The 24,466-nt window shown below is 40.2% G+C and overlaps 1 protein-coding gene across 1 annotated transcript in view; it reads right to left on the bottom strand.

The window, feature by feature from the left end:
* Positions 1-24,466, bottom strand: part of Hipk2 (homeodomain interacting protein kinase 2) — a 158,439-nt gene that overhangs the window by 14,268 nt on the left and 119,705 nt on the right. Inside the window, exons 9-12 of the mRNA XM_015493889.2 lie at positions 23,925-24,046; positions 15,691-15,833; positions 12,889-13,068; positions 9,041-9,322 (exon numbers count right to left, since the gene is read on the bottom strand). Coding sequence (XP_015349375.1) covers positions 9,041-9,322; positions 12,889-13,068; positions 15,691-15,833; positions 23,925-24,046 — 727 coding nt within the window. The remainder of the gene's footprint in view (positions 1-9,040; positions 9,323-12,888; positions 13,069-15,690; positions 15,834-23,924; positions 24,047-24,466) is intronic.

Raw genomic sequence — 24,466 nt, 5'->3', positions numbered from 1 at the left:
AGAAGATAATCAGAAATTATTGTACTCTAATAAAATAGAAAATATCGAAGACATCGACAGATTTCTAGAGACATATGACCTACCCAAACTGAATGAGGAGGTCATACATGATTTAAACAGATCAATTTCAAGTAATGAAACAGAAAACGCCATCAAAAGCCTGCCAACCAAGAAAAGTCCAGGACCAGATGGATTTTCAGCTGAATTCTACAAGACTTTCAAAGAAGAAATACCACATGCACCTCCAATAAAGTATTAATCTCTAGGATATATAAAGAACTGAAAAAACTTAACACCAAAAAATACAAATAATCTAATCAATAAATGGGCCAAGAAACTTAACAGATACTTCACAGAAAAAGAAATACAATTGATCAACAAATTTATGAAAAAGTGTTCAACATCTCTAGCAATTTAGATTTCATCTCACTCCTGTCAAAATGGCAATCATCAAGAATACACGCAACAATCAATGTTGGTGAGGATGTGGGGGAAAAGGTACACTCATACATTGCTAGTGGAACTGCAAATTGGTGCAACCACTATGGAAAGCAGTATATGGAGATTCCTCAGAAAATTGGGAATGGAACCACCATTTGACATAGCTATCCCACTCCTTGGCTTATACCCAAAGGACTTAAAATCAGCATACTATAGTGACACAGCTACATCAATTTTTATAGCAGCTCAATTCACAGTAGCTAGACTATGGAACCAACCTAGGTGTCCCTCAATAGATGAATGGGTAAAGAAAATGTGGTATATATGCTCAATGGAATATTACTCAGTTTTAAAGAAGAGTGAAATTATGGCATTTGCTAGTAAATGGTTGGAGTTGAAGAATATCATGCTAAGCAAAATAAGCCAATCCCCAAAAACCAAAGGCTGAATGTTTTCTCTAATATGTGGATGCTAATTCACAATTAGGCTGGGGGGGGGGGGCACTAGGGAAGAATAGCATTATCTTAGATTAGGTAGAGGGAAGTGATGGGAGGGGAGGGAAAGGGATATGGGAACAGGAAGGATAGTAGAATGAAACAGGTATTATTACTGTATGTATATATTTGACTACGTGACCAATATGATTCTGTAACATGTACACTCAGAAAAATGAGAAATTAATCCCATCTATGTATGATATATCAAAGTGCATAAATACATTCTACTGTCATGTGTAACTAATTAAAACAAATAAAAAAAGATTTATTATAAAGGTCACTTAAAATAGGATTTGGTTCATGTGGGGACAAGTGCACGGAGTAGGGCACACATGGCATATGTTAAGGGTGTCTGAGTGGCAGGCCCCTCCCCTCGTACTAGGCATGTGAGCAGCAGGCCGTTTACCCCGTAGGCACAGCCCTGGGCATGAGGCCGTGTGTTGCAGTCCCTGCGCTTGCTCCACAGCCTACTCCTTGATTGGTAGCTGCAAGGACAGCTGGCCAGAAATTGCATTGGCGGCTGCCTGTAATCTGCTTATCTACTGCCCGAGTATATATACATGGTAACTGAGCAATAAAATCAGACCTGCTTCCTGCTTGGTCTCTGGAGGTCTTGATTAGCGACTCTGCAGTCACACTGTCCTCTACCCTGTTCTGTGGACCTCCTCGAAGGACGAGAGAGAGCCCAGTAGGTCTACTACTCATTTGGAGAAAAAACAAATTTCTTTAGTGAGTGCACCTCACATATAAACCTAGATCTGGCCAATTCCTGCTGATCCTATCTTCCTTAAGCACCAAATAGTTTAGGAGATAAGGAAGCAAACAAGCAAAACACACACACAACATTAATTTTGGCCAAACTGTAATCTTACCTCAAATAAAATTCAATCTGGGCACATTTGGAATTCTTTATTCAAATTTGAAAACTATGAAGCAGCTTCAGCTTAATTTTGGCAAGAACTGTCTAGCAACTAGAACTTTCTGAAGGTACAATGGGCCACTCTGTCAATCAGTTAACCTCTTGTCACTTAGGAAGGCTTTCCAGCAAGGGTCTTGTAGGAGTTGGCAGCTTGGCCTAGATGACCAGGAGACTTGAGGGCCGACTCCTCAATGGAAAACAGCAGGTAGTGAGCCTCCCATGAACAGGACTGGGGGAGCCTGCCTGTCAGCCTCTGGCGGTCTCCCAAGGAGAGATAAATCCTCCATCAATTTTTTGGGGGGTTACTGGGGATGGAGCCCAGGATGCTCAACTACTAGGCTATATCCCTGGTCCTTTTCATTTTGAGATGGAATGTTGCTAAGCTGACCACGCTGGCCTCAAACTTGTGATCCTCTTGCCTCAGCCTCCTAAGTATCTAGGATAATAGGAGTGTGCTACTTGATCTCTATAAACTCTTCAGGGGTACTGTTCATTTGTTTGTAGCTGGGGAGCCCTATGCAAATATGAACAATACAGTAATGCTGATTTACTTTTATTTTTGGATTTATATGTGATCTCTTCTATTGTTAGAAATCTCTGTGTTCTACCTAAATATGCTACGCAGATTAGGGAACAATGGGAAGCTGCTAAATGAGTCACTTTAAAAATGAGCATACTTTTGAGATGTCTACTGTGGATTCTTTAGGCTCCTATGTGTTGAGACTACTGGGATTCATTCCACTATTGAGTCTAATTATTATTGATAGCTTATCAATCCCATTACGAGTTGGTTAATGGAAGTGAGAGAGACTGATAGAAGTACAATGAGAAATGAAATATTTGCTCAAATGGCCTTGACAGACATCACTTCTGAATAAGGAGCAAAGCTGTAAGAGCACACAATTGCATTGTGTTGTCATGGCAATAGATGATTTTCATCATTTTAAAATGATGAAAAGAAATAAGGAGCTAAGAAGTAAGAAATCAGCCCCAATGGAGAACACACTGCCAGAGGATCAGGTGCAAACCCGTGACCCCGTCTCTGCAGGGCCCTGCTTGGAATGTGATTCTGATTTCTATTTGCTAATCTCGGTCAATTTCATCCTTCAAGACCAGGGTCAAAACTCATCTCCTCCAGTAAACTTTCCATGACTTCTTTCACTCTGACTTCATAGTCAACACTAGATATGAAAAAAATACTACTCTTTTATCACCACAATACTGATTGCCAAATATAGGTAATATTTATTGGATGTAGACCAACTACCATTCAAAGTGCTGTTTATATATTATCTCCTTTGATCCTCCTGGCAAGACTATGCAACAAAGAATATTTTAAAGACAATAAACTGTAGACATGGCAAGCTTGGGTCACTTGGTTGCCTAAAGTCACAGAGCTGGTAAGGGGCAGAGTCAGATTGAAGGCAGCGCCTGATCTCTCATCCACAATGCTCTGCAAACCTCTGTCTCCCTAGTGAAGTACCCAGCAAGCACCTAAAATGTAAAATGATGCAAACTCCTTTTTCTGGTTCCTCCAGGGCCTTATCTCATGACAGTGGTATTTTCTGGGCATGGGACCTGGGATGGTTTGCACACAGAACTTCTCAGCTGATGAGAAGGAGAGACATGGACTCAGTCACCTTCACTGCTGTTCCCACAGTGTTCTATTCTAAGGCCAGAGCTGATGACTTTTAATCTGGCCTTGTGTGAGGAGAGGGAGCTGAAGCCACTGCCTTCATGCCAGTGTGCTCCTTCTGATGAGTTAGGTAGTTCTTGATTTAAAGTCATCAGTGAAAATTCCCTTCATCTTAACCTGGTACATACATTCCATTCAATCATATTGTCTACATATTTATATTAAACATCATCATTAAGGTCGTACTTTATGTGACTACTTTACAGAGAAATCAGAAACAAGACCCTAGAAGGAGCAGCGAGAAGTCACCCTGTCCTCACCCACTGGATGGTGTGGAAGAAGAAGTCTTCTCCCACTTTCTCCTGCAGTCCTGTTCCCTCCTTCTACAGCTTGACTCCTCCTCACCATAGCAGGCTGTCCACTGAGCCTTCCTGCCTGATGTATCCACTCCTCCCTGTCCCTGCCTCCTTCTTCACTGTGGAAGGCAAGGAGCCACCCAGGAAGTTGCCACACATCAGTGACATCTCTGTAATGCCAAAGTGTCATGACAAGCTGCTGGGGACAGACAGTAGGGCACAGTGTTGCTTATTCCCTAAGCCGCTCCACTTCACCCACTCAAGTGTTCTGAATGGGGCCCTGTAATGAGGATGCTGTGAGTTGGCTGGACCAAAGGCCTTTCATTGCTCCAGACGCATCATACGATTGAAACATCTTTCAACTCTGGAAGTGTGTTAAAATGGACAGGCAAAAAAGACCCTTCAAATGATCTTGTGTGTCTGATTCCTTTGCTTCTTCACTCTAGCTGGAATGGGATGTTCCTGTGCCTGCAAGATTTGGCTGTGTGGCCTTCTTAACCAGCACAGGGCAGCCATGAGCAACTGGGCTGTGGGTGGCAATGAAGACGAACTCCACTTTGGGTTGATTTTTGTTCAGGTAGTAATAAATGAGTGTGTGTTTTTTTTTTAACCTCTCTCTATTTTTTAGACCAAAGTCTTTTGAGCAGCGGTTATTCAGTTTTCCAACTAGTTTCTCTGGTTTTACAATTTGATATAAAGGAGGAAATGATTGGGGCTAATTTTTTTTAATATGTATTCTGCAACCCCACCTCTAATTTTAAGAGTGACTCAAATGACTGTCTTACTACCTAAAAAACTGAATGATATTTATGAACCAATTTTTTTTTTTTTTTTTTTAGAGTTTACATTTTTGTTCCAATGGCTGTAACAGTCTTTGTGAAGTGCAGAATGCAGCTGTGCCCGGTGACCCAAGTACAACAACCTATCTGCCAGGGCCCTTTAAGTAATGTACGGATGAATATATGAGTGAATAATGAAGAATGGACGGGAAGCTGGAGCACTGATAGTTACACACTTCAAAAACTATCCTCACACTGGAAGGCCATACGTTGGGCCTCTGTGTGGCAGTTTCAGCACGAGGCAAGGTTGGCAGGAGGGTCTGGATGAATCAGACATGCACCTGCAAACTCTTGTCTGAGGAAATTTCTGGTGAGAAAAGAGGGCTTGCTCAGCATATGGGGACAGATGCTTCTCTAAGTTAACTATAAATATTTTACAGTTCTACTACTTACTCCTGGGGGCCACAGAAAAATATGTCTATCATTTAGTTTTTCTGTGTTGACACCAATTCTCTAGACACGACCAATGAAACCCCTAGACCAACAAGTGACTCACTGAAAAAGCAGAGTCCATTGGCTCTTCTGTGGTCTGACCACTAAAATTCAAAGAATTAGAAGAGCTGATTTCTGTCCCTCTCCTGAGATGGCTCCAGCTTACTGATGAATGCCCAATACTCAGTGGGGTTCAGTGTACAACACTCTGACCTCCTCACATCCCTGGCATGGTGCACTGCACACAGTAGGTCCTACCAGGACATAGTGGTGGTCACAGAAGAGTGCAGGACAGAATTATATTGTTAACGACCGAAGATAAATCAGTTATTTTTGCCACTAATTAAGCTTGCCATTTCTTCAGGGCATCTAAATCACAATTCTGCTATTTAATAATTTAATATTAATATTAATTAAATATTAATCAATTTGGGTAAGTCACTTCCTTTCTTGGGCCTGGGCTTCTTCATCTATCAAATGGGAAAAGGAAATGTGGCCTCTACACCCCGTAAGTGACAAAGAGGGCAGTGCTGACGAAAGCACTTGATACCCTTCTTGAGTTCACCACCTCCTAGGCTGCCTCCTGCATGCTCTGGAATTCTCCTTACAAGTCGGAATCATGACCATCCACCTGCTCTGGCAACTAAAAGGGCCACATATTTGGTGTCAGGAATAGTGGTTTTATTTTGAAATTCTTTAAGAATTCTAGGCGATGTCACCCAGTCTTAGAGACTTACTGACTCTCCCTGAGGTCTGGAAAGGTGGCCTCATCACTTGCCCCACATTGGTGCCAAGGCACTCTGGAGGGAGGGGCACTGTCATTCTCCTGAGCATCATTGGCTCCTGACTTTCTAACTGTCATGTTGAGGCTGACCCACATCAGGGGTAGTGCCCAGCATTTCAGGCAGTTACAGGACAAGCACTGAGAACCAGAAATGTTAGCGTTAGTGTAAGTAGAAAATAGGAAATAAGGTTGGGAACACGATGCTCATGGCATAGGAGCGATCTGGGTTGGCCGGGGTGGGGGTGGACAAGGATGATCAGGGTTAAGGAGAGAAGGTCTCCCTTGTTCAAACCAAGAAACCCAGAAGGGCAAGGGACATCGTCCAGTAGGAGAGTGGCCCAGTGGACTCCTACTTAGCTGCACTGGGGGGTGATACTTATTTTCCCAGGACCAATCTTTCCCTTGAGTCCCTTACTACCTCATAACGAAGCATACCATCCCTATTTAACAGGAGACCCCTTCATAATCCCCCCTGGTACCCTGAAATCTCCTTGCTCTGTGTGTCCTGTTTTCTCTTAGAGAAGCTTCCTGACTGGGACTCCTCCTATGTGCCTGCCTTTGCAGCTCTGCCCCATAAATTACTTCACCTGAATCTGCTAATGTTTGTACACCCCACCTCTAATGTTTGTACACAACTGCTTAGACCTTTGACCTTGAGAAGTCCCCTCCCGTGCTATCTCCTTAAGTTACATTCCCTTCAGATTCCTTTAGTACTTTGCTGGTTTTTTTGGAAAGATGTTCTGCTTTGTGTTATATGATTTGTATGTGTCTTATCTTGCTTATTCCTTTGTGTACCTCACGAGGACAGAGATCAGCTCCCTTATTTATGTAACACCTGCAGTGCCCAACAAACATTGACTGTGTTAAATTTTATGACATTCTGATTTCTAAGAATGAGTAATTGTATTTCCTCCCACATTTTTTTCTCGTTTCTAAACATAGTCATAATAATGTGATCACAATTACACAGTAGTTTCTCTATAAATAAGACAGCTACTGGCTTCTTTTTTATTCCATGTAGACTCAAATTCAAATACACTTTCCTATCTTTCAGGGTCCTGAACCATTTTCTAAGGCAACAGCCATTTATCTTTCCAGAAAACATTGCTATCACATCTTCTGTGAGCTGCCAGTCACAGCTATGGGCATCTGAGACCCTTCAACATCACTCTGGTCTCGACCTGCAGCTTGCCATTTTGGTGGAATGACCCTGGTACATTTTCATTATCTCAGGCCAGGCAAGCAATCCGTTATGCTTTGTAGCATACCAAGCCCACTGCCATGATCTGTGGTGGTTCCCCACAGGTCACCTGCCCGTCCGCTGCTGCTTGCCTCCTTGGAGTCTCTCAGTCATTTCCATCAAGGTCCTCATGAGCCACCATGCATTTCAGTTCTGCTGCTCTTGGGGGCCTGTGAGTGCTAGGGAAGTGGGTATGTGCTTTGGCTTTGCTGTCTCTCCAGCCCTAACTGGTGCAGAGAGAGCATCTTGTCCTCAGGCACTATTTAATTCTCTCCTTAGCACTTAAATATCCAGAGTTTGGCTCAACTCAAATCTCAGACTCCAAAATCATACTCCATTCTAATGATCACTAGATTTTAAATTACTTTCACTTTTTTTCCAGTTGTTTGCAAGGTTGTTTGGGCCTTCTTATGACAATGATACAAATGTATACAACCTGTCCCAAGAAAGTGTTCAGTTTGGGGCTGGGAAGAGCCTTTCTTCTTGTGAAGGGGCCACTGAGCCCACGTGAAGACTGAACTCACACGTGAAGACTGAACTCACAGTCTTCTTGGTGGGGAGGATGAGGCACTGGAAAGGAAGGAACACTAACTCGACTTGGGACTGTGATCAAAAGGGAAACTGAGACCAGCCCTGGAATCAGCATGTGGGGAGTAAAGTAATACTGATCTGCAAATGTGTGCCTGGTCTCACTGACCTCAAGTCTCCTTTGGTACCTGGCAAATGACAGGATCAGAAATGCTCCACTACATTCTTCTCTGAAATATACTGAAAATCAGGCTGAGCCACTCGATGGGAAAAAAGAATGAGAAATATGCTATCCCTATCATGAAAAATATACCCAAACCACTGAACTTCATTATTAAGATGGGAAAGGATGCCCCATGCAGGAACAGCTATAATGAGAATGTTTTAATCAGTCTATCTGTACATTTTATAATGATTTCAAGCATGAGAATTTATTATCTAATCAAAAGGATTTGTGATTATTAATTAGTTACATTGTATCCAATCAGGAATTAATACTGTGGGCCTAATTACAAATGTTGAGCTTTGTACCCAGTTGTGGGATGCGTGCTGGCTGGCAATGCTGGGCAGGGGAGTGGCAGGCCTTCCCTGACCCTCGGTTCTACAGCAAAGGCACCAGCAGGGCGGGGTTGTGAGACTTGGGGTTCTACGAGGCCCCAAGGCCCCTAGGGGTGCAGAAGGCCAAGGTTTACCAGGCTGTACCACCTGAGCCAAGCAAGCTGAAAGCATGTTTTATTGGAGTCTGGCTACAAAGCATAGAAAAAGAGGCTCTGGTGCCAGGGTTAATATTGTGCAAATATAATAAATATTTCTTCCCTCTCTCCAGGAAGTAAAATGAATTATTACTACTTTGGAATAAACAGTAATGCTCTCTGGGTGAAGAGCCAACTGGCAGTTTGAAAGATTGGGTTAATCAGACACAGGGAAATTTCTGATTAATTGGACAATTACTTGGAATTCTGAGTGAGCCAAGGCGATATTAGAGAAATGTCCCAACCAACTGGGAGTAAATTCAGTAGCCTGAGGCAGAGATTCTGAAGCTTATGGAGGCTGAAATACACTGGCATTGTGGGCCAGATTTTATGGTCTCACGTTTGTCAAATGTATAGGGCCTGCAACTATCTTTTAAGACTAAAGTGATTCAAATTATTTTGATTTTCAACAATTATGGAAAATCTGTTTGACAGTCTCTTGAAATAAGTTTAAGACCCAAGGACATGACAAAACCAAAATTTAGGGGTCAGCAGGGAGGAATCACTATGTTTGATGATGTAAATGGCCCAGATTTAGGAATAGGTCACGAGAGCCGGCGACACGTGTGACGTTCTCCCAGGCTCCTTCCTTGGAGTCTAAGGAGCCACACCTCACCTGGTGGGGGCATGTTTTTGTTCCTCCTCCTCATCTGTGTCGCTGCTGATGGTGATGACGCTGACTGTGGGGCTGGGGGTATCGGGGATGACAATCGTTTGTCGCTGCCGCTCTCTGGTGGTGCTGGAGGCCACGTCGCCCCACCCACATGTGACGGAGGTACTGCAGGCTGGGCTGCTGTGCACCATGGCGCAGCGGGGAGGTGTGTTCTCCTTGACACGTTTGGATCGCTGAGGGGAGCTGATGGCCTGGGAGGAGGACACTTCACAGGTGGAGACGTTTCTGTAATGACAAAACCACACATGCAGAGGAAGCTCAGGCCTGGCAACTCCTTCCAAAGAGTCCACTCTAGAAACACCGGTGTTGCCACATGTTCATTACAAAAAAAAAAAAAAAAGAAAGAAAAAGTCCAAGGACTGGGCCAATTAGACTGAGTTTGTAATTAGAAAAGTGGTCGCCTCTAGAGGTCTTTCAGGTGAGGACAGCAACTTGGCCTCCCCAGGGCTCTGGTCTGGCTCCCTATACCTGCTCCCAATAGGCTGGTCTTGTAGGGGTTTAAGTCCTGACCAGAAGTCAGCTGTGTCTGTTTCAGTGTGGCCTTCATCTTCAGGATTAAGGTCCTGCTTTCTGGGCTCCATCTTGTGACCCCACAATAGATTTTATGTCTTGTTTGGGGTGGAGAGAGAAGTGGTGTTGGCCTCATAAAGCTTTGTTTCCTTGCTAATAGTTGTTCTACCATTTATTATACTAAAACACTTGTTTCTTAAAGAGTTTCTGGACCTATAGGTCCTAACTTTGGTGACCTTAAAGTTCGGCTTTCCCCCTTTCCTCCTCTGGGAAAAGGATGTGGTCATTAAAGTATTTGTGTATATGTATTAAAGGAAAAAAAAAAAAAAAAAAAAACCCAAACGATTTTTCTGGATTTTGATCCCTGAGCCTTGTGGGGAGCTTGCCAGTCTATGTGAATTGCAATTAAAAATTAGGAATAGAACAAGAGGAAAAGATACACTTAAAAAGGAACCTTTTAATTTAGTTTTGATTGAACTGAAATTCCTTATTAAGTGAGCCAATGTAGTTTCTGGTAACTTCAGGGAAAAGATACCTTTTCCCTCCCTATCTAACCTTTGCTGATCCTGGTAGTATCTACACAGTGAGAGACCAAAGCCAATGTATAATAAATCTTAGGCCTTATGTCCTTAGAAGATCTTCTAGCTAAAGGAATGGCAGTAAAATGAAAATAGTAAAGGTAGACTTATTTAATTTTTTATCTAGCCAGTTTTAAATACACTGCTTATTCCTTTTCAGGGGCTGTAATAAGTTTTACTGATAAGACTGTTCCAGTGTTTTTACTTATGATAAGCCTATGTGTTTGTTATTGCTAAAATATGATTTTGAGATTACATTTTTGTTATTCTATCAACTGCAGTACCTCCACTTAGCAGTGTTAAAGAAAAGCAGGCAGGGCTGGAGTTGTGCTCAGTGGTAGAGCTCTTGCCTGGCATGTATGTGCAAGGCCCTGGGTTTGATCCTCAGTACCACAGAAAAATAAATAAATAAAATAAAGGTATTGTGTCCAACTACAACTAAAAAATAAAATATTAAAGAAAAGAAAAGTAGGCCTGGCCATACCATCTGATGTGAGAGAGAGAGAGAGAGAGAGACAGATAGACAGACACAGACACACTGACTTCTTTCTGTTCTCTCAGACTTGTTTTGTCTAAGGTATTGGACTTAAAAATAAGCAAATACATAGCTTGGACTATAATTGCATTGATCTTGAAGTGCACAGGCAGTGAACTTTCAGGAGGCCAGCCAGGCAGTGAGAGGATAGGGAGGGACTTGCTAAATAGGTGGTGAGGACAAGGGTTCTTACTGCCCCTATTTGGCCAAGGTGAGCCACAAGGACGCATATACAGTCCTGGGTCAGTCCAGCACTCTGTGTGATGGCATGAGTGGCTGGCCATGATAGTGCCTGAGGCTTTTGTGGATGCTGAGTCTAATAATGACATGGGTATGCTGTCACAGGGTTGCCAGACAGAAGTACTCTGGAGGCCTGCCACTGATTTGATTTCCCCTGAGTTGTCAGATACACCCAAATAAGGACTCTTGAAGAAGGACAACAACTTGTAGGAAGTCAGCTTTTGGATTGATTTTTGAGAATGAAAGGAGGCAGGACTAGTTTCTGGTGCTTAATTATATGAGGAAGCAGAAAACCAAAATGCACTAAACCTTGTGTATACTGGACTTCTCCAAATAAGCAACCACATACCTCTAAGTTGGTGCCATTAGGAAGAAATGTAGGAACAATTCTGTGGTTGCATGATCTGGATCTATTTGGCTATAGGATTTTTTTTTTTTTTGAGGGTGGGGCTTGGAAATCTCTATATGTTAAAAGTTCACTGAGGTATAGTTGACATATGTAAAATTCCTGCTTCTGAAGAGTTTGATGAGTTTTGACAAACGTACATTTATAAACCCCAACCACAATCCAGACATGGAACTTTTTCAACACCTGAAAAGTCCCCTCATGTTCCTTCCTAGGCAATCCCCTCCTATCCCACAGTCTCTGGCAACTCCTAATCACATAGCATGTAACTGTTCGTCCAGCTGGATTGTTCAGGAGTTCACTGAGATGAGACTAGGGTTAAAGGGAATGGGAAAGATTAGTGTCGTGTTGTTAGTGTATGGGATCAATCGCAGTTAACTGTTTGTAGTTAAGGAAGCAGCTAAATGAGTTAAAATTTCTGACCTCAAATTTCAAAGAAAGTACAATCCTCTAGGATTTTTGCTTTTTGTTTTTGGTTCCTGTTCACTTAAAATAGCAAAATATTTCAAGCATGCATAGACTTGCAGGCAATACTCATGCCATGACCATCCAACATTATAAAATCTTGATTCATTGTTATATATCCTTTAGATTTTTTTTCTTTTTTTCAGTTCTAGGGATTGCACTCTATACATGGTAGGCAAATGTTTTACCTTGAGCTACATCCCTAGTTCTATTGTGGAGTGTTAGGATCAAACTCTAGTATTTTTGAAAAAGTTATGCTAAATGATTTCCAAAGTGAAACTTCAGAGGCAAAGCTGTTTTCGAGAGAAGAAGTAACAAAAACTTTCTCCTTGGCCAAACTTTAGTCAGGCTATGAACCTTCTCCTAGGCCCACTTGTGTATTTCTTGTATAATCCAGTCTTAGAAAACAGCCACGCTAATTCAGTTTAGACAGAGCCTGTCATCCTTGATGTCTGATCAAGGTTCCCTACCCTTCACTTTTCCCCAGGTGATTCCAATTACTTTGGCCTGCCTTCAGTTGGTTTAGCTAGAATAACCCTTAAGCCTCATGCTTCCTCTTAGTAATTTTCAATCCTCTTTCCCCAACACCATTCCTTGGCTATTTAGTCCCACTTGTCCATACTGTACGCAGAGCTCAGCCCAATCTCTCCCCAACTGCAAAATCCTAGTTCAGCATTCCTGGTAATATTTCCATGGTACTGAATAAAATCTTCCTTCCTGCACTTTAACAAGTATCAGTGAATAATTTTCTATTCCCTCTGAACAAAAGGGGCTAAAGCACCTAAGGTGCTGAACGTGCTGTGATTCCGGGCCTCCACCCTCAGGGTGCCGCAGGGCTGTTACTAGGGTAAGGCAAGAGGCAGGCTACACACTGTCACACACAGAGTTACAGTGAGTGCTGACTGCGCCATCTAGGCCAGGCCATACATGTTCTGGGGCTTCTGCAGGAGGAGCTGATCCCTCCAGTGCCAGCATGCTGACACCCCCCTGTCCTAAGCGACGCTCTCAGCATCACGACCTCCGGGGCCGGTCCTCCCGGGCCGCTCTCACCACCTACCTCACAGATGACTGGTGCTGCTTACTCTTCCGAGAGGAGGTGGTGCTGGTTGGCTGCTGCCGCATCACGTGGGCCACACCCACATTTAAGGGCTGGGCGGCTGGGAGGGTCACATGACCAGTCAATAGCGCGGGCTGCTGCATGATGGGATTGTAATGGCTGCCGTGCGCATGCGTGTTCCTGAAAAGGAAAAAGGAGGTGGTTTTTATGGAAGCAGTGCCTTTATAGGATGAAATTACCTTTTAACTGAAAGCTGACCACGGCTGGGGATGTGGCTCAGTGGTTAAGAGCCACTGGGTTCAGTCTCTGGTACAAGGAAAAAAAAAAAAAAAAAAAGAAGCCGACCACGTCCCATTGAAGGGGCGGGAAGAACCTGACGGGTTGGCAAGAACCAGGGCTTACGTGGGAAGAAGGCCAAGTGTGCAGGCTGTGCTTCCAAGTTCTGGGGACTTAAGTATTCCCTCTAACTTTTAAGTCCTTGAACAGGTGATTATGCTGAACAATAATGTGTGTTTTATTTTTGAATTTATAAAGTGCCTTCAATGGATTCTTTCATTCCACTCTGTGAGGTAGACAGGATGTCTTGGTAATACCATTTTATTAATGAGGAAATTGTAGTTAATGTGAAAAACAAACTTTGAAGACTAGGACTCACATTCTCCTGGCATTAGTGAGTGTTAATGTTCTTTGGAATTCCCTCAGTGGCCGGTACAATGCACAGGCCTATAGCAGCTGATCAGTTAATTACACGCTTGCTGAATGAACAATTAGATTTACGGAAGGTTGACTGGACGTGTATAGAGTTTGGTATTAAATAAAAATTAAAAGCAGTCAGACACATATTGATAGGAATACTGGCAGCCTGCATCCTGAAAATGGGTTACATTTCAAAATTCTTATTATTTGAGTTGTATGGAGATCAGCACCTTATTTCCCCACAGAAATGTTAAAAGTGATGATTAACTCAGAAATTTCCCCATAAAAGCCCACTTGACACATAAGATAATTAAAAGCTACAAAGAATTTACTTGACTTCTTAAAAATAATCAAATTCTACCTTTGCTACTTGGGGAAAAGGATGAACAGGAAAAAAAAAAAAAAAGGAGCAGATGAACACTTTTGTAGAAATGTTGATACTCTTAGGCATTTACATGGACTTCAGAAACTGATGTTATGGCTTCTTTATTTTGTCGTTGTTCTTTCCCTACAGAAATGTGGTGTTCTTTTCCTTTGAAACGAGTCCAGCATTAGTACTGCTCTTTTGTTTATTAGTCAAGATCACAGATGTTCTTTGGTCCACATGTAAAGTGGGAGAGAATGGAAGAAAGTGCATTGCTTATGGATGTTGCTGGTGATTGCTAGGTTAAGAGATGGAAAAGAGAAGAGAGGGGGGCTAAGAAAATATGCATGAATAAGTGCATGATATTGCTGAAATTAAATGAGCTATAAATGCTGAAAGACAAAGGAGTAAAGGAGTATGGCATGTGTGTGGTCTTTTAGGAGAAAAGGGGTGGTGTGGGGAGAACAACAATTGGTCAGACAGCTTTCCACTTGGTTGCTGTTCCTAATGAGCTAGAGGAAGAAAAGCAGTCTTGCTGAGCATGAACTGCTGTGAATGGGCAAAAAGAAGATGACAGGCTTATTTATTGACTGTCATGTTCAGGCACTGCTGTGGTGCATGTTAAATACAGGCCAAGTGCTTTGTGTTTTGTCTTAATTTAAACCATTCAACAATCCTATGACATAAGCCTCATTATCCCCACTTTGCTGAAGGAGAAATCAAGGCTCATATAGGTTAAATAACATGCCTGGTCCCAGAAAGCCAGAATGAAAGTCTGATACACCTGATGTTGAAAGTGATTCCAGTGAATGCAGGTAAGTGTGGGGAGTGAGAGGGACTGTGGGGACAGCCTGTGCGCTCACTTCTTTGTACTAGTCAGTTACAGGGAGAGTCGAGGAAGCTGTAATAGAGGCTTGACCGGGCGCTTATAGCTCTACCTGTCAGCCTCTTCCAGAGAGCTCTCTATCTACAATGTTCTTTTGGGTCAGAAAAGGAATTATGGGTAACTTCAAGGTGGGATGGAGACTCTCAAGAGGGTTGAGGGGAGTGACCAGCCCTGGTGTTTATGCTAAAGGAGAGACAGCCCAGAAGGGTCGTGAGGAGTTGGGAACAACTTGGAAGTGGCCATGAAAACCACAGAGCAGCATGTCCATGAGGAAGTCAGTGTTTGGATGGGTGGAGTTCAGGAAATTCACAGGGGTGTGGTGTGCTGGCAGGTGGTCACCTGGATGTCTTTAGGGTCTATGGGAAGTGGAATGTGATAAGACACCACTAGTAACTGGAGAAGCACACTCAACAAACATGCCAGAGTTTGCCATTCCAACAAATCCTATCTGTCAAGCCTTCCCTGGGGAAGTCAGATAGACTCCAGGGTGCTTGCTTATGTCTCCAAACATCCCGAGAACACTTTCTAGAATTGCTTAGGGCTTTGGGGACTCTCTACTGCTTTCTTTAACTGGTGACAAACCCTTCTTTTCTGAAAGTGGAATTTAATTCTGAGAAAAACCAAAAATCATGCAGAGCTGAGTCTGGTGAATAACACTGATGATTGAATGATGCAGCTTAATTTTGGGAAGAAAAATGACAGATAATCATAAGTTAATAATCTGATTTTCTTAGATCCTGGTGCTTTATTTAAAAATAACCATTACAGTGTAGTCATAGTCCTGTAATCTCTGCGTCAGTGGTGGACATGCCTCCCATCCCAGACGCACCGCTCACTCTTAAAGTTTCCTGCTTACCTCCAGTCGGCCAACTGCTGGGTGCCTGCCATGGTCTCGGGAATCACAGTCGCATGCTGCACTGATGTGTGGGTGGCCACTCCAGTCAGCTGCTGCCATGCTGGAGGAAGCAGGATCTGTTGGGTCCCACTCGGCCAGGCCTGCTGTGGGACAGAGGACATTTGCAGTCACCACATTTGTTAATCACATAATTAACTTATACTGTGCCGGGAGTGGTGCTAGACCCTGTGAAGGGTGTGAAAGTAGTCTCTGGCTTCAAAAACTATGTTAACAGGAAGCAATACTAACACATATGAACTAAATAGAAGATAAGTACAGGGACACAAAGTTGAATGGAAGGGATTCATTCATGTTGAAGAATGATTTATTTGGGGATTTGCTCTAATGGGCTATGCTCAAAGTTTCTAAAAGTCATTTATTGACTTGTTCTGCCACAGAGCTACATGCAAATGATTGAGGGAGTTGAGCTGGGTGACTCCTTGCCCTTAGGGAGCTTTCTTTTTAGTGTACTTGATTTGATACTTAACCTTTTGTTGATTATTTAGTACCTACAGGTCTAACTTGTGCTATCTTCTGAATCTAAGTTTACAAAACCCTGAGATGAATGAGTATTTGGTGCTGGCCTACACCTTGGATCAAGCATTCAGTAGTCCTCCCCTCATCTGCCAGCTTTTGAAGTGACTTTCTTGTCTGGAACCTTCAGCCTACTTGAGAATCACCTTAGCTCCTCAAAGCAAAAATGAGAGATTGTTAGGAAGTCATTGCTTCCATCTTCAAAAGACTAAGATTTTCCTAAGAAATCTAAAATAGACTTTTGTGGTTCTTTCTTGAATGTTGTATTTTAAGCTCTTCATATTCTTCATCACTATTTTTGGTCACTAAATAATTCAGACTGAAAGTAGAATTTAAAGTTGGGCTCATAAAGGGCTACCACTAAGGTAAAATACCTCTTGGGCAGGTCAGGGATTTAAGTTTTTGATATCTTAGTTATATCTCTCTCTCCACCTGGCTGGACATGACCAATATCGGGTAATTCAGCTAATATAGTGCTCCACACACTGGGCAGGTGTTTAACACATGTTTTGACTCACATATATAGACAAGCACTTCTGGAAATGGATGGCATTTTGAGTCAAGGCTTAAAAAACAGTGCTTATAAAAATGAAATAGCCACATTTGGAGCTGTCCTGCTTCTCTGTTCTGTCAACTGTCTGGCAACTGTCGTGTTGCCAATGAAGTCTGTGAGATCACTTCTACTTTTTTGATAATGCCTGTTTGCTTACTGATCTGTTTTGCTATAGGAAGAATGCTTAGAGGCCATGGGTAATACATAGGTGCTTAATAAATATTCTTGATAAATGAAGAATCAACTCTTGATAAATGAAGAATCAACTCTACCAAGTCTGTTTTCTATAGTTAGTATTATTTCAGGTTTACCAAATGCCTCATAAGAAGAAAAATAAATTGGTTAAAACAGTTGTCATCTCAAAATATTAAGTAAATAACAATTTCATTGGCAGTAAGATTTTTACTGCTTAGTCATCTGGAACTTATTTCAGATCTCATGAAAAGCATGAGTTTTGATTAACATCATTAAAAATATCTTGAATAAAGCTCAGATCATCATTTTAAAAACTTCCCTGAAATGGATATTAACATTTTACCTCAAAGAGATGGTACAAAAGGCCATTTTTGACCTTTCAAACTGATTGATACACTCAACTCATTTCAGATGACCCTTCATAGACAGTTCTATGATTCATTATTACTACTAAGAATAGAGCTAATATTTCTTATTGTGTGCCAAGCACAGAGTTAAGTCCTAAGTAGATTTTTTGACTTCTTAACACCAATTGTTGAGGGGATGCTATTGTTTCCTTTCATTTCTCAGATGAAAACAGAGAAGTTAAACTTGCCCAGAAACTTGGTACATTAAACATATATGTTTATTGTTCTTAATAAACCCAACTAAAATGATTGTGAGGGAATAAAAAAATTTGGATTCATAAGAGCAAGAAAATAGGGGAGAGACAATAACAGTTAACAAAATTTAAGGAGCAGGATAATGGACAATTACCAGGTGAGTGAGCAGACACAAGGAGTCTAAGGGAAGCTGCATGTTAAACCCTCAGCTCCCAGATCCCTGGTGTGCAGGCTTATACCTCCCGCAAAGTTGGAGCTGGATGATTCTCTCTAGGGAAACTGAAAAGAACTACAAAAGAAAAGAGTTACAGATACAACATTTGAGGATCTGAGGTCTGCAGTGAACACTCTGGGCTTGTCCCTTATCTGCCTAAAGAGAAGGCCACATTCAGTGGTCCTCCCCTCATCTGCCAGCTTTTGGAGGAAATTTTAAGAGCCTCGGTCTTACATATGTCAACAGCTAAGGATGACCAGACATTAAAGGAAGCTTCCAGCATTAAAGAGTCTAAGATAAACAAAAAAGAAGCTGGGAAGAAGAAACACAACGTAGAAATCAGAAGAGAATTTCCAAAGACTTGTAATTAATGTTCATACCGAGTTAAAAAAATCCACAAAGTAAGATCATATAGTGAAATATATATTTATATACCAATAGCTACATTCAGTGAACAAGAACACACTCTTAGAAATGAGAACTATGACAAAATGAACACTTCAAGGAAATTGAGGAAATTTCTCAGAAAGTACAGACAGAAAATATATAGAAAATGGGGTGTGTGGGGGGGAAGAAAATTGGAAGATCAATTTATAAGTTCCAATAACCAAGTCTTAAGATGTCTACCAAGAAGAACCAGAAAACATAAAAAAATTATTAAAGAAAAAATAAAAAGAGTTCCAATTAAATGGGCAAATATGTGGTTGGGTATGAAGGTAGGTGGTAGAATGCTTGCTTAGCATGTATGAAGCTCTGGATTTGAAATCATGAAATTTGAGACTACTGTGGACAAAGAGAAAGTCTTAAAAGGTTTCAGAGAGAGAGAAATAATAGTCACTGAACTCATGCTCAAATATAACACTTTAAACATATAAACCTTTCATAGCTCTAGAAAGATTTGGGATTGCATAATAAAAGATATATAGAAAACCAACCCAGTAAAAAAATGAGGAACCCATTAACTAGGGGAAAACAAGAAGTTATACAAGAAAGGAAATATAATCACAGTATATTATGAAGCTCAGCTGAGAGTAATATTTACTGATAATAACTCTAGGAACAATTACAGAGTAGTTGAATTAAAAATCATATGGGATGAATGGGAGAAAGGAAAGTGAGTGAATGAGAACAAGGGAGTGAAAGAGACTGGGTCGTGAGGTGGGGTGTGTTAGAGAGCTAAGTCTTCAACTTTCATTATGGGAAGTCAACTGATCATAAAGAAAATGGAAAAAAAATCAATAAAAAGAGGTCTAGAATGCTATTTAGAAACATGGAGTTAAAAGTAAGATTGAATAGTCAAATTAAAAATAATTGTTTGGAGAAAAGTTAAAGGATGAAGCAGGGAATTATATTTTCTTATATGTTTGTGGTATCATTTAGCTTTAAAAAATTATATGTCTGTATTAGTTTGAAAAGGATAACATTTAAATTTTAAAAGTAACTTCCATAGGCTAGACTTATAGGTTAGTGGTGGAGTATTTGTCTAGCATGCCCAAAGCCTGGGCTTCAATCCCAGTATTTTTTTTTTAATTTTTTTTTTTTTTTTTTGTTGTTGTAGTTGGGCACAATATCCTTATTTTATTTATTTATTTTTATGTGGTGCTGAGGATCCAACCCGGGTCCCGCCGGTGCTAGGCGAGCGCTCTACTGCTGAGCCACAATCCCAGCCCTCAATCCCCAGTATTGCAAACAAATAAAACAATGAGCCAGGCACTGTGGAACATGCCTGTAATCCTGGCTACACAGGAGGCTGAGGTAGGAGGATGGCAAATTCAAAGCCAGCCTCAGCAACTTAGTGAGGTGCTAAGCAACTTAGTGTGACCTTATCTTAAAATAAAAAAAAAAAAGGGCTGGGGATGTGGCTCAGTCATTAAGCACCTCTGAGTTCAATTCCTGGTACCATCACCACTACCACCACCAACAACAACAATAACAAATACCACAAAGACAAAAACTTCCCCAAAGTCACACAGCCAGTAAGTGGTGGGTGTGGCATCTTAATGTGGGCTATCTTAATTTCCATGCTGTCAGCCAATATCCTATCTTCATTTATGGAGGTAACACAAAAAATGATGGCCCCTATTGGGATTAGGCATTGGTGGTAACTGCATAAATGTGGCACAAACAAGTCTTCCTTATTCAGCGCCCAGCAAGACAGAAGCAGATATCAAGACAGATTGGTTGCTGAAAATTTTATCAGTAGAGATTTTAAGTGAGAAGCATTGAAGTTTGATATTTTGGACAGTTTACATAGTTCAAGCTAATTCTTGTCCTTAGGAAAATATTTAAAGGCATTTAGGTGATATGACTCAGTTGAAAGAATGCAAAACATTTCTACATGGAATGGTGGAGTCTATAAGGATCTGGCATTTCGGAATTTTTGATATAACCATGCTAGTCAAAGGGGGTTTTAGATCCTACCACTTGACAAGTAAGATGAATTCAATATTTTCTCCATCTAAACAGTCTCCTTTCTATCTTTTTCACCTTTACTTGCTCATTCAAAATTTCTTTTGATGGTCAAGATGCTAACTGTGGCTCAGGATCTGGGAAGATAGAGGGATCAGCTCCTTTTAGAAAGTATTTTAAAAGTTTTCTCTGTGGGTTAGATCCATAAAGATCACTCCTATGTCACTGACATGAGAGGGTGGGATCACCATCCCCTCCTGCCATGCACATAACCTCAAGGTATCCTACAGAGGCTTGTTTCCTTATAAGGATGTGGTATGGGGAGGAAAAGAGCAAAGAAAATGAAATTAACATGAGGAATAGATTCAAAGATTCCATCTCTAAACCTTCACAAATCAAGTACTTGAAAGGTTTTGCCAACTTTTTGGAATATTGAAAGCAAATACTAGTGTTTGAATATATATTATAAAAATAATAGTATTTCTGCTTGATACCTAGAAATTTACTTATAGAAAAATGAAGACTTCAATTTAAATGTTTAATTATTGCTTTAAAAAATAGCTGCCATACTAGTTTTGCAAGTTATTATTTTGTCCTTTGAAAAGATCATTTAAAAATATCTAGGAGAGAACCCCCATCTTAACAGGCTAATATATTGGCATGAATTAAGTGATAAGCAGAGAGAAATAGAAAAAGTTACCAACAAACAAAAAGACACAGTGTGATACTGGGTAGGGCAGGTTTTTTTTTTTGTTTGTTTGTTTGTTTGTTTTTAATCTTAATATATCTTAGAAGGCTTTACATGTCAACACACATAGGTCTATCATATCCTTTAAATGGCTACATGGTGTTCCATTTTATGCATTCATGTATTGATTTAACAAATCCCCTACTAGTGAATAATCAGCTTGCTTCCAACAGTTCCCTCTTATAAACACTATAGGAATTAAAACCCTTGTACAAACATTGTTCATTTTCCCAATTATAGATTCGGGTTAAATCAACTTTACAACACTCTAGAGACTCTTTTTCAAGTAACTAACCATAAGGTAAAGTTCTATTCTACTATGACTAAAGGACTGAAACAAATTCAGAAGTGCTTAGCCTATGGGTTCCACCAGACTGAACAATGCAGAATATCTATTTTAGCTAAGAAGAGATGCTATTTGTTTGTTTGTTTATTTATTTATTTTCAGAGACAGTTCCTGGCTTCCTTGAGTTAAGTGTGCAAACACAAAAGGGTCTATAATTACCCTCTACAATACACATGAAATCTTTAGATTTTGACTCAAAGAAGAGGAGCACTAGAATATTGTTTGGACTTTTGCCACTCAGATGAAGTATAAACAAGCTTCTTTGCCCCTGAACTAAGCTGTAATTCTTTCCCTTGATCTGTCTCGGCCTTTTCTGAAATCCCCATCACTGAACTATGGAAACAAAAGGAAGCTACAAAGACTGGTGAGAAGCAAAGTATAGGCCTGCTGTAAATATGTAATGTTCTCTTTTGATAACCCTTCAGTATTTTGTGTGCCACCAGTTGGTATTAGGGGTCACTTGCACGGTTTCAATATGGACATAAGAATAAGGAGACAAAGAATAGTTAATATCAATCTTAACTAAACTGCTCCAGGAGACAGAAGAGGTAGTAAGATCCAATATAATCTTATACTCAAATCAGATAAGGATTGTATAAGGTAGTGAAATTATATGCCATTCCTAACTTAGGAATACAGATGCAGAAATACTAACTACAAAAACAGAATCCAGTATCAAAAACTGTTGCACCATGTCAACCACAACATGATCAAATAAAGTTTATCTCACATATAAAAGAACAACTTAGCATTTCAAAATCTATTATTGTAACTTTTAAATAAACAGATTAGGGAAGAAAGATCACATGACTATTCTAATGGAGACAAAAAGAATATTTGATACAATTCAATATTCATTAAAAAATTTAAATAAAATAAAGTGTCTCTATCAAATATTTGTACTAAATAAAATATCTAAGGGGAAATAGAAGAATTTTCTTTAAGTTTGATAGAAGTTTAAACATGGTTTTGGAGGCCCTGTTCATCCCAGTGATAAACAATAAATAAAAAGTGTTAGGACTGAAAAACAAGAACAAAACAGTATCTTTTACAAATAAAAAGCTTATCTACATAGCAAGTCACAGAAGCAGGATTGATGTAAACTCAACAGACCAAAACCATTTATATTTCTATAAACCAAAAATAAAAAATCTGATTAATAAAATTAATGGCAACAAAAATTGCAAAATACTTAGGAATTATTCCTACAAGGAAAAACTTTATTGACAATAATAATAAATAGAGTTATACCATGTTCATGGATAAAATGATATTATAAAAATATATCAGTGGTTCTTAAAGTAAATATAAATTCAATGCAATCAATAAATATAAATCAGTGTTTTGTTTTTTTTTTTCCTGAAGCTAACATTCTGTGGAAGAGTGATGTTAGAATTCTATGGAAAAGAGATAAGACTAACCAAGGAAATTTTGAAGAACTATTTGGGGACAAAGCTTTCCATACCAGATACCAAGACATATATTAAAGTTATAATGATTAAGACAACAGAATATTAGAGAAGCCAGTGGACTATAAGAAAATCCAGAACAGACCTATGTAATTTGACTACTTAAAACTTAAAACAACAAAATCAAAACCAAAACCAACTTCTAACAGGACAGCATAAGTAAAGTATCTTTGGGTACACTTTGGGAAAAGCATTTGGGAACCTACCTTATTTAAAAATAAAGGTGCTTCTAAACAACATTTAGGTCAAACTGCTCTTGACAACAGTAAAATGATTTTACAGAAGTAGTATAACACAGTGGTTAAAAAACAGATGTTAGCAGGAGACCTCTTGGTTTTATGTTCTCATTGTCATCTTGTTGCTGTGTGACTTTAAGACAGTTATTACTTAGTTATTGGATAGACAGCATCTCTATTTGTCCAATGGAGACAAATGTCTTATTGTATTGTTGTGGGGTTACATAAATTTGCACCTGTAAAGTGCCTGGCATAATGAGGATGCAGTCATTGTTAGGGTTCAAGAGTCACTAAGAATTGATTACAGTTATGACTGCATCACTACAGTTATCGTAAATTTTTATAACGCTTTATAAATTTTCAACCATTTTTCAATTCTGTGGTCTCGTTCATTAGAGTACCTCTACGGATAGATGAGGAAGGTTCCAGCTAACAGCTTCTGTGAATTTCTTCTTCAACTATAAAATGAGGGAATAATCTCTAGGGCTCTTTTTTGGCTCAAAAAAACACATTCATTTCTATTTTACAAGAAAGAGATTTGAGGCAAAGAGATGTTAACTGACTTGCCTTAGGTCATGAGAGTTACTAGCAGATTTAGGATTAAAACCTAGGTCTCCCAGATTAATTTGCATTTCAAAGATAAAATAATGATTTCCCTAGACTCTCTGTATCTACATTTCTTCTTAGAATTGTAAGCAGATACTTAGGAAGGTAATTCACTTGGGGATCATTTAGAACATTATAGATATATTCCTGTGACTGGACACACCTACCTCATTACCAGAGAGGGAGTTAGTGGAGATATACCTCTTTTGTGAACAACAGTAATATGGAGCATGGTAATGTGGGTAATAATATGGGGCTGGCAGGGAGCAGGAGAAAGGATTACCTGGGCAAGCAGACCTGGTTGGATCTGAAGAGGCTGAGCTCCTGGGGCTTGAGTGACAATAGGCACCGCATTTTCCATTCGCACTGAGTAGCCAGCATGCTTTGAGGGGGAAGCCTGCAAGCCTATTACAGACAGTGGGTGAGGGAGAGAGGAGTTAGTTGACAGGAAACAATGGATGACATAGCCAACTGTGTCATCTTTTATCTCCAAGTCCCAACCCATCAACCAGGTGCTGCCTGGCTCTTTGGAAGTTTCCCCTTTAGTTTCTAACTTGAATTAAAAAAATAAAAACTCCTCCTGTAATCTCGAATGTTTTCAAAAGACTAGAAGGTCAATTAAAAATTCTGTACTGTCAAGAGGTGGACAGTTATGTTGACAAATTACAACAGGACAATAAGAGCTTCTGACAATCAAGATATGCCTGTGTAGGTCACTGCAAAGGGGTCAGAGAGAGAATGGATGAATCTGTTTTGGAATCACATTGACCAAACCTAAGCAACCACACACATGCTTACTTGTGGGCTTTGCAAGAATAAAATTTG

This window comes from Marmota marmota, unplaced genomic scaffold (genome assembly GCF_001458135.2).
Source record: "Marmota marmota marmota unplaced genomic scaffold, marMar, whole genome shotgun sequence".
Classification (NCBI taxonomy): Eukaryota; Metazoa; Chordata; class Mammalia; order Rodentia; family Sciuridae; genus Marmota; species Marmota marmota.
This window is presented reverse-complemented; position numbering and strand designations above follow the sequence as displayed.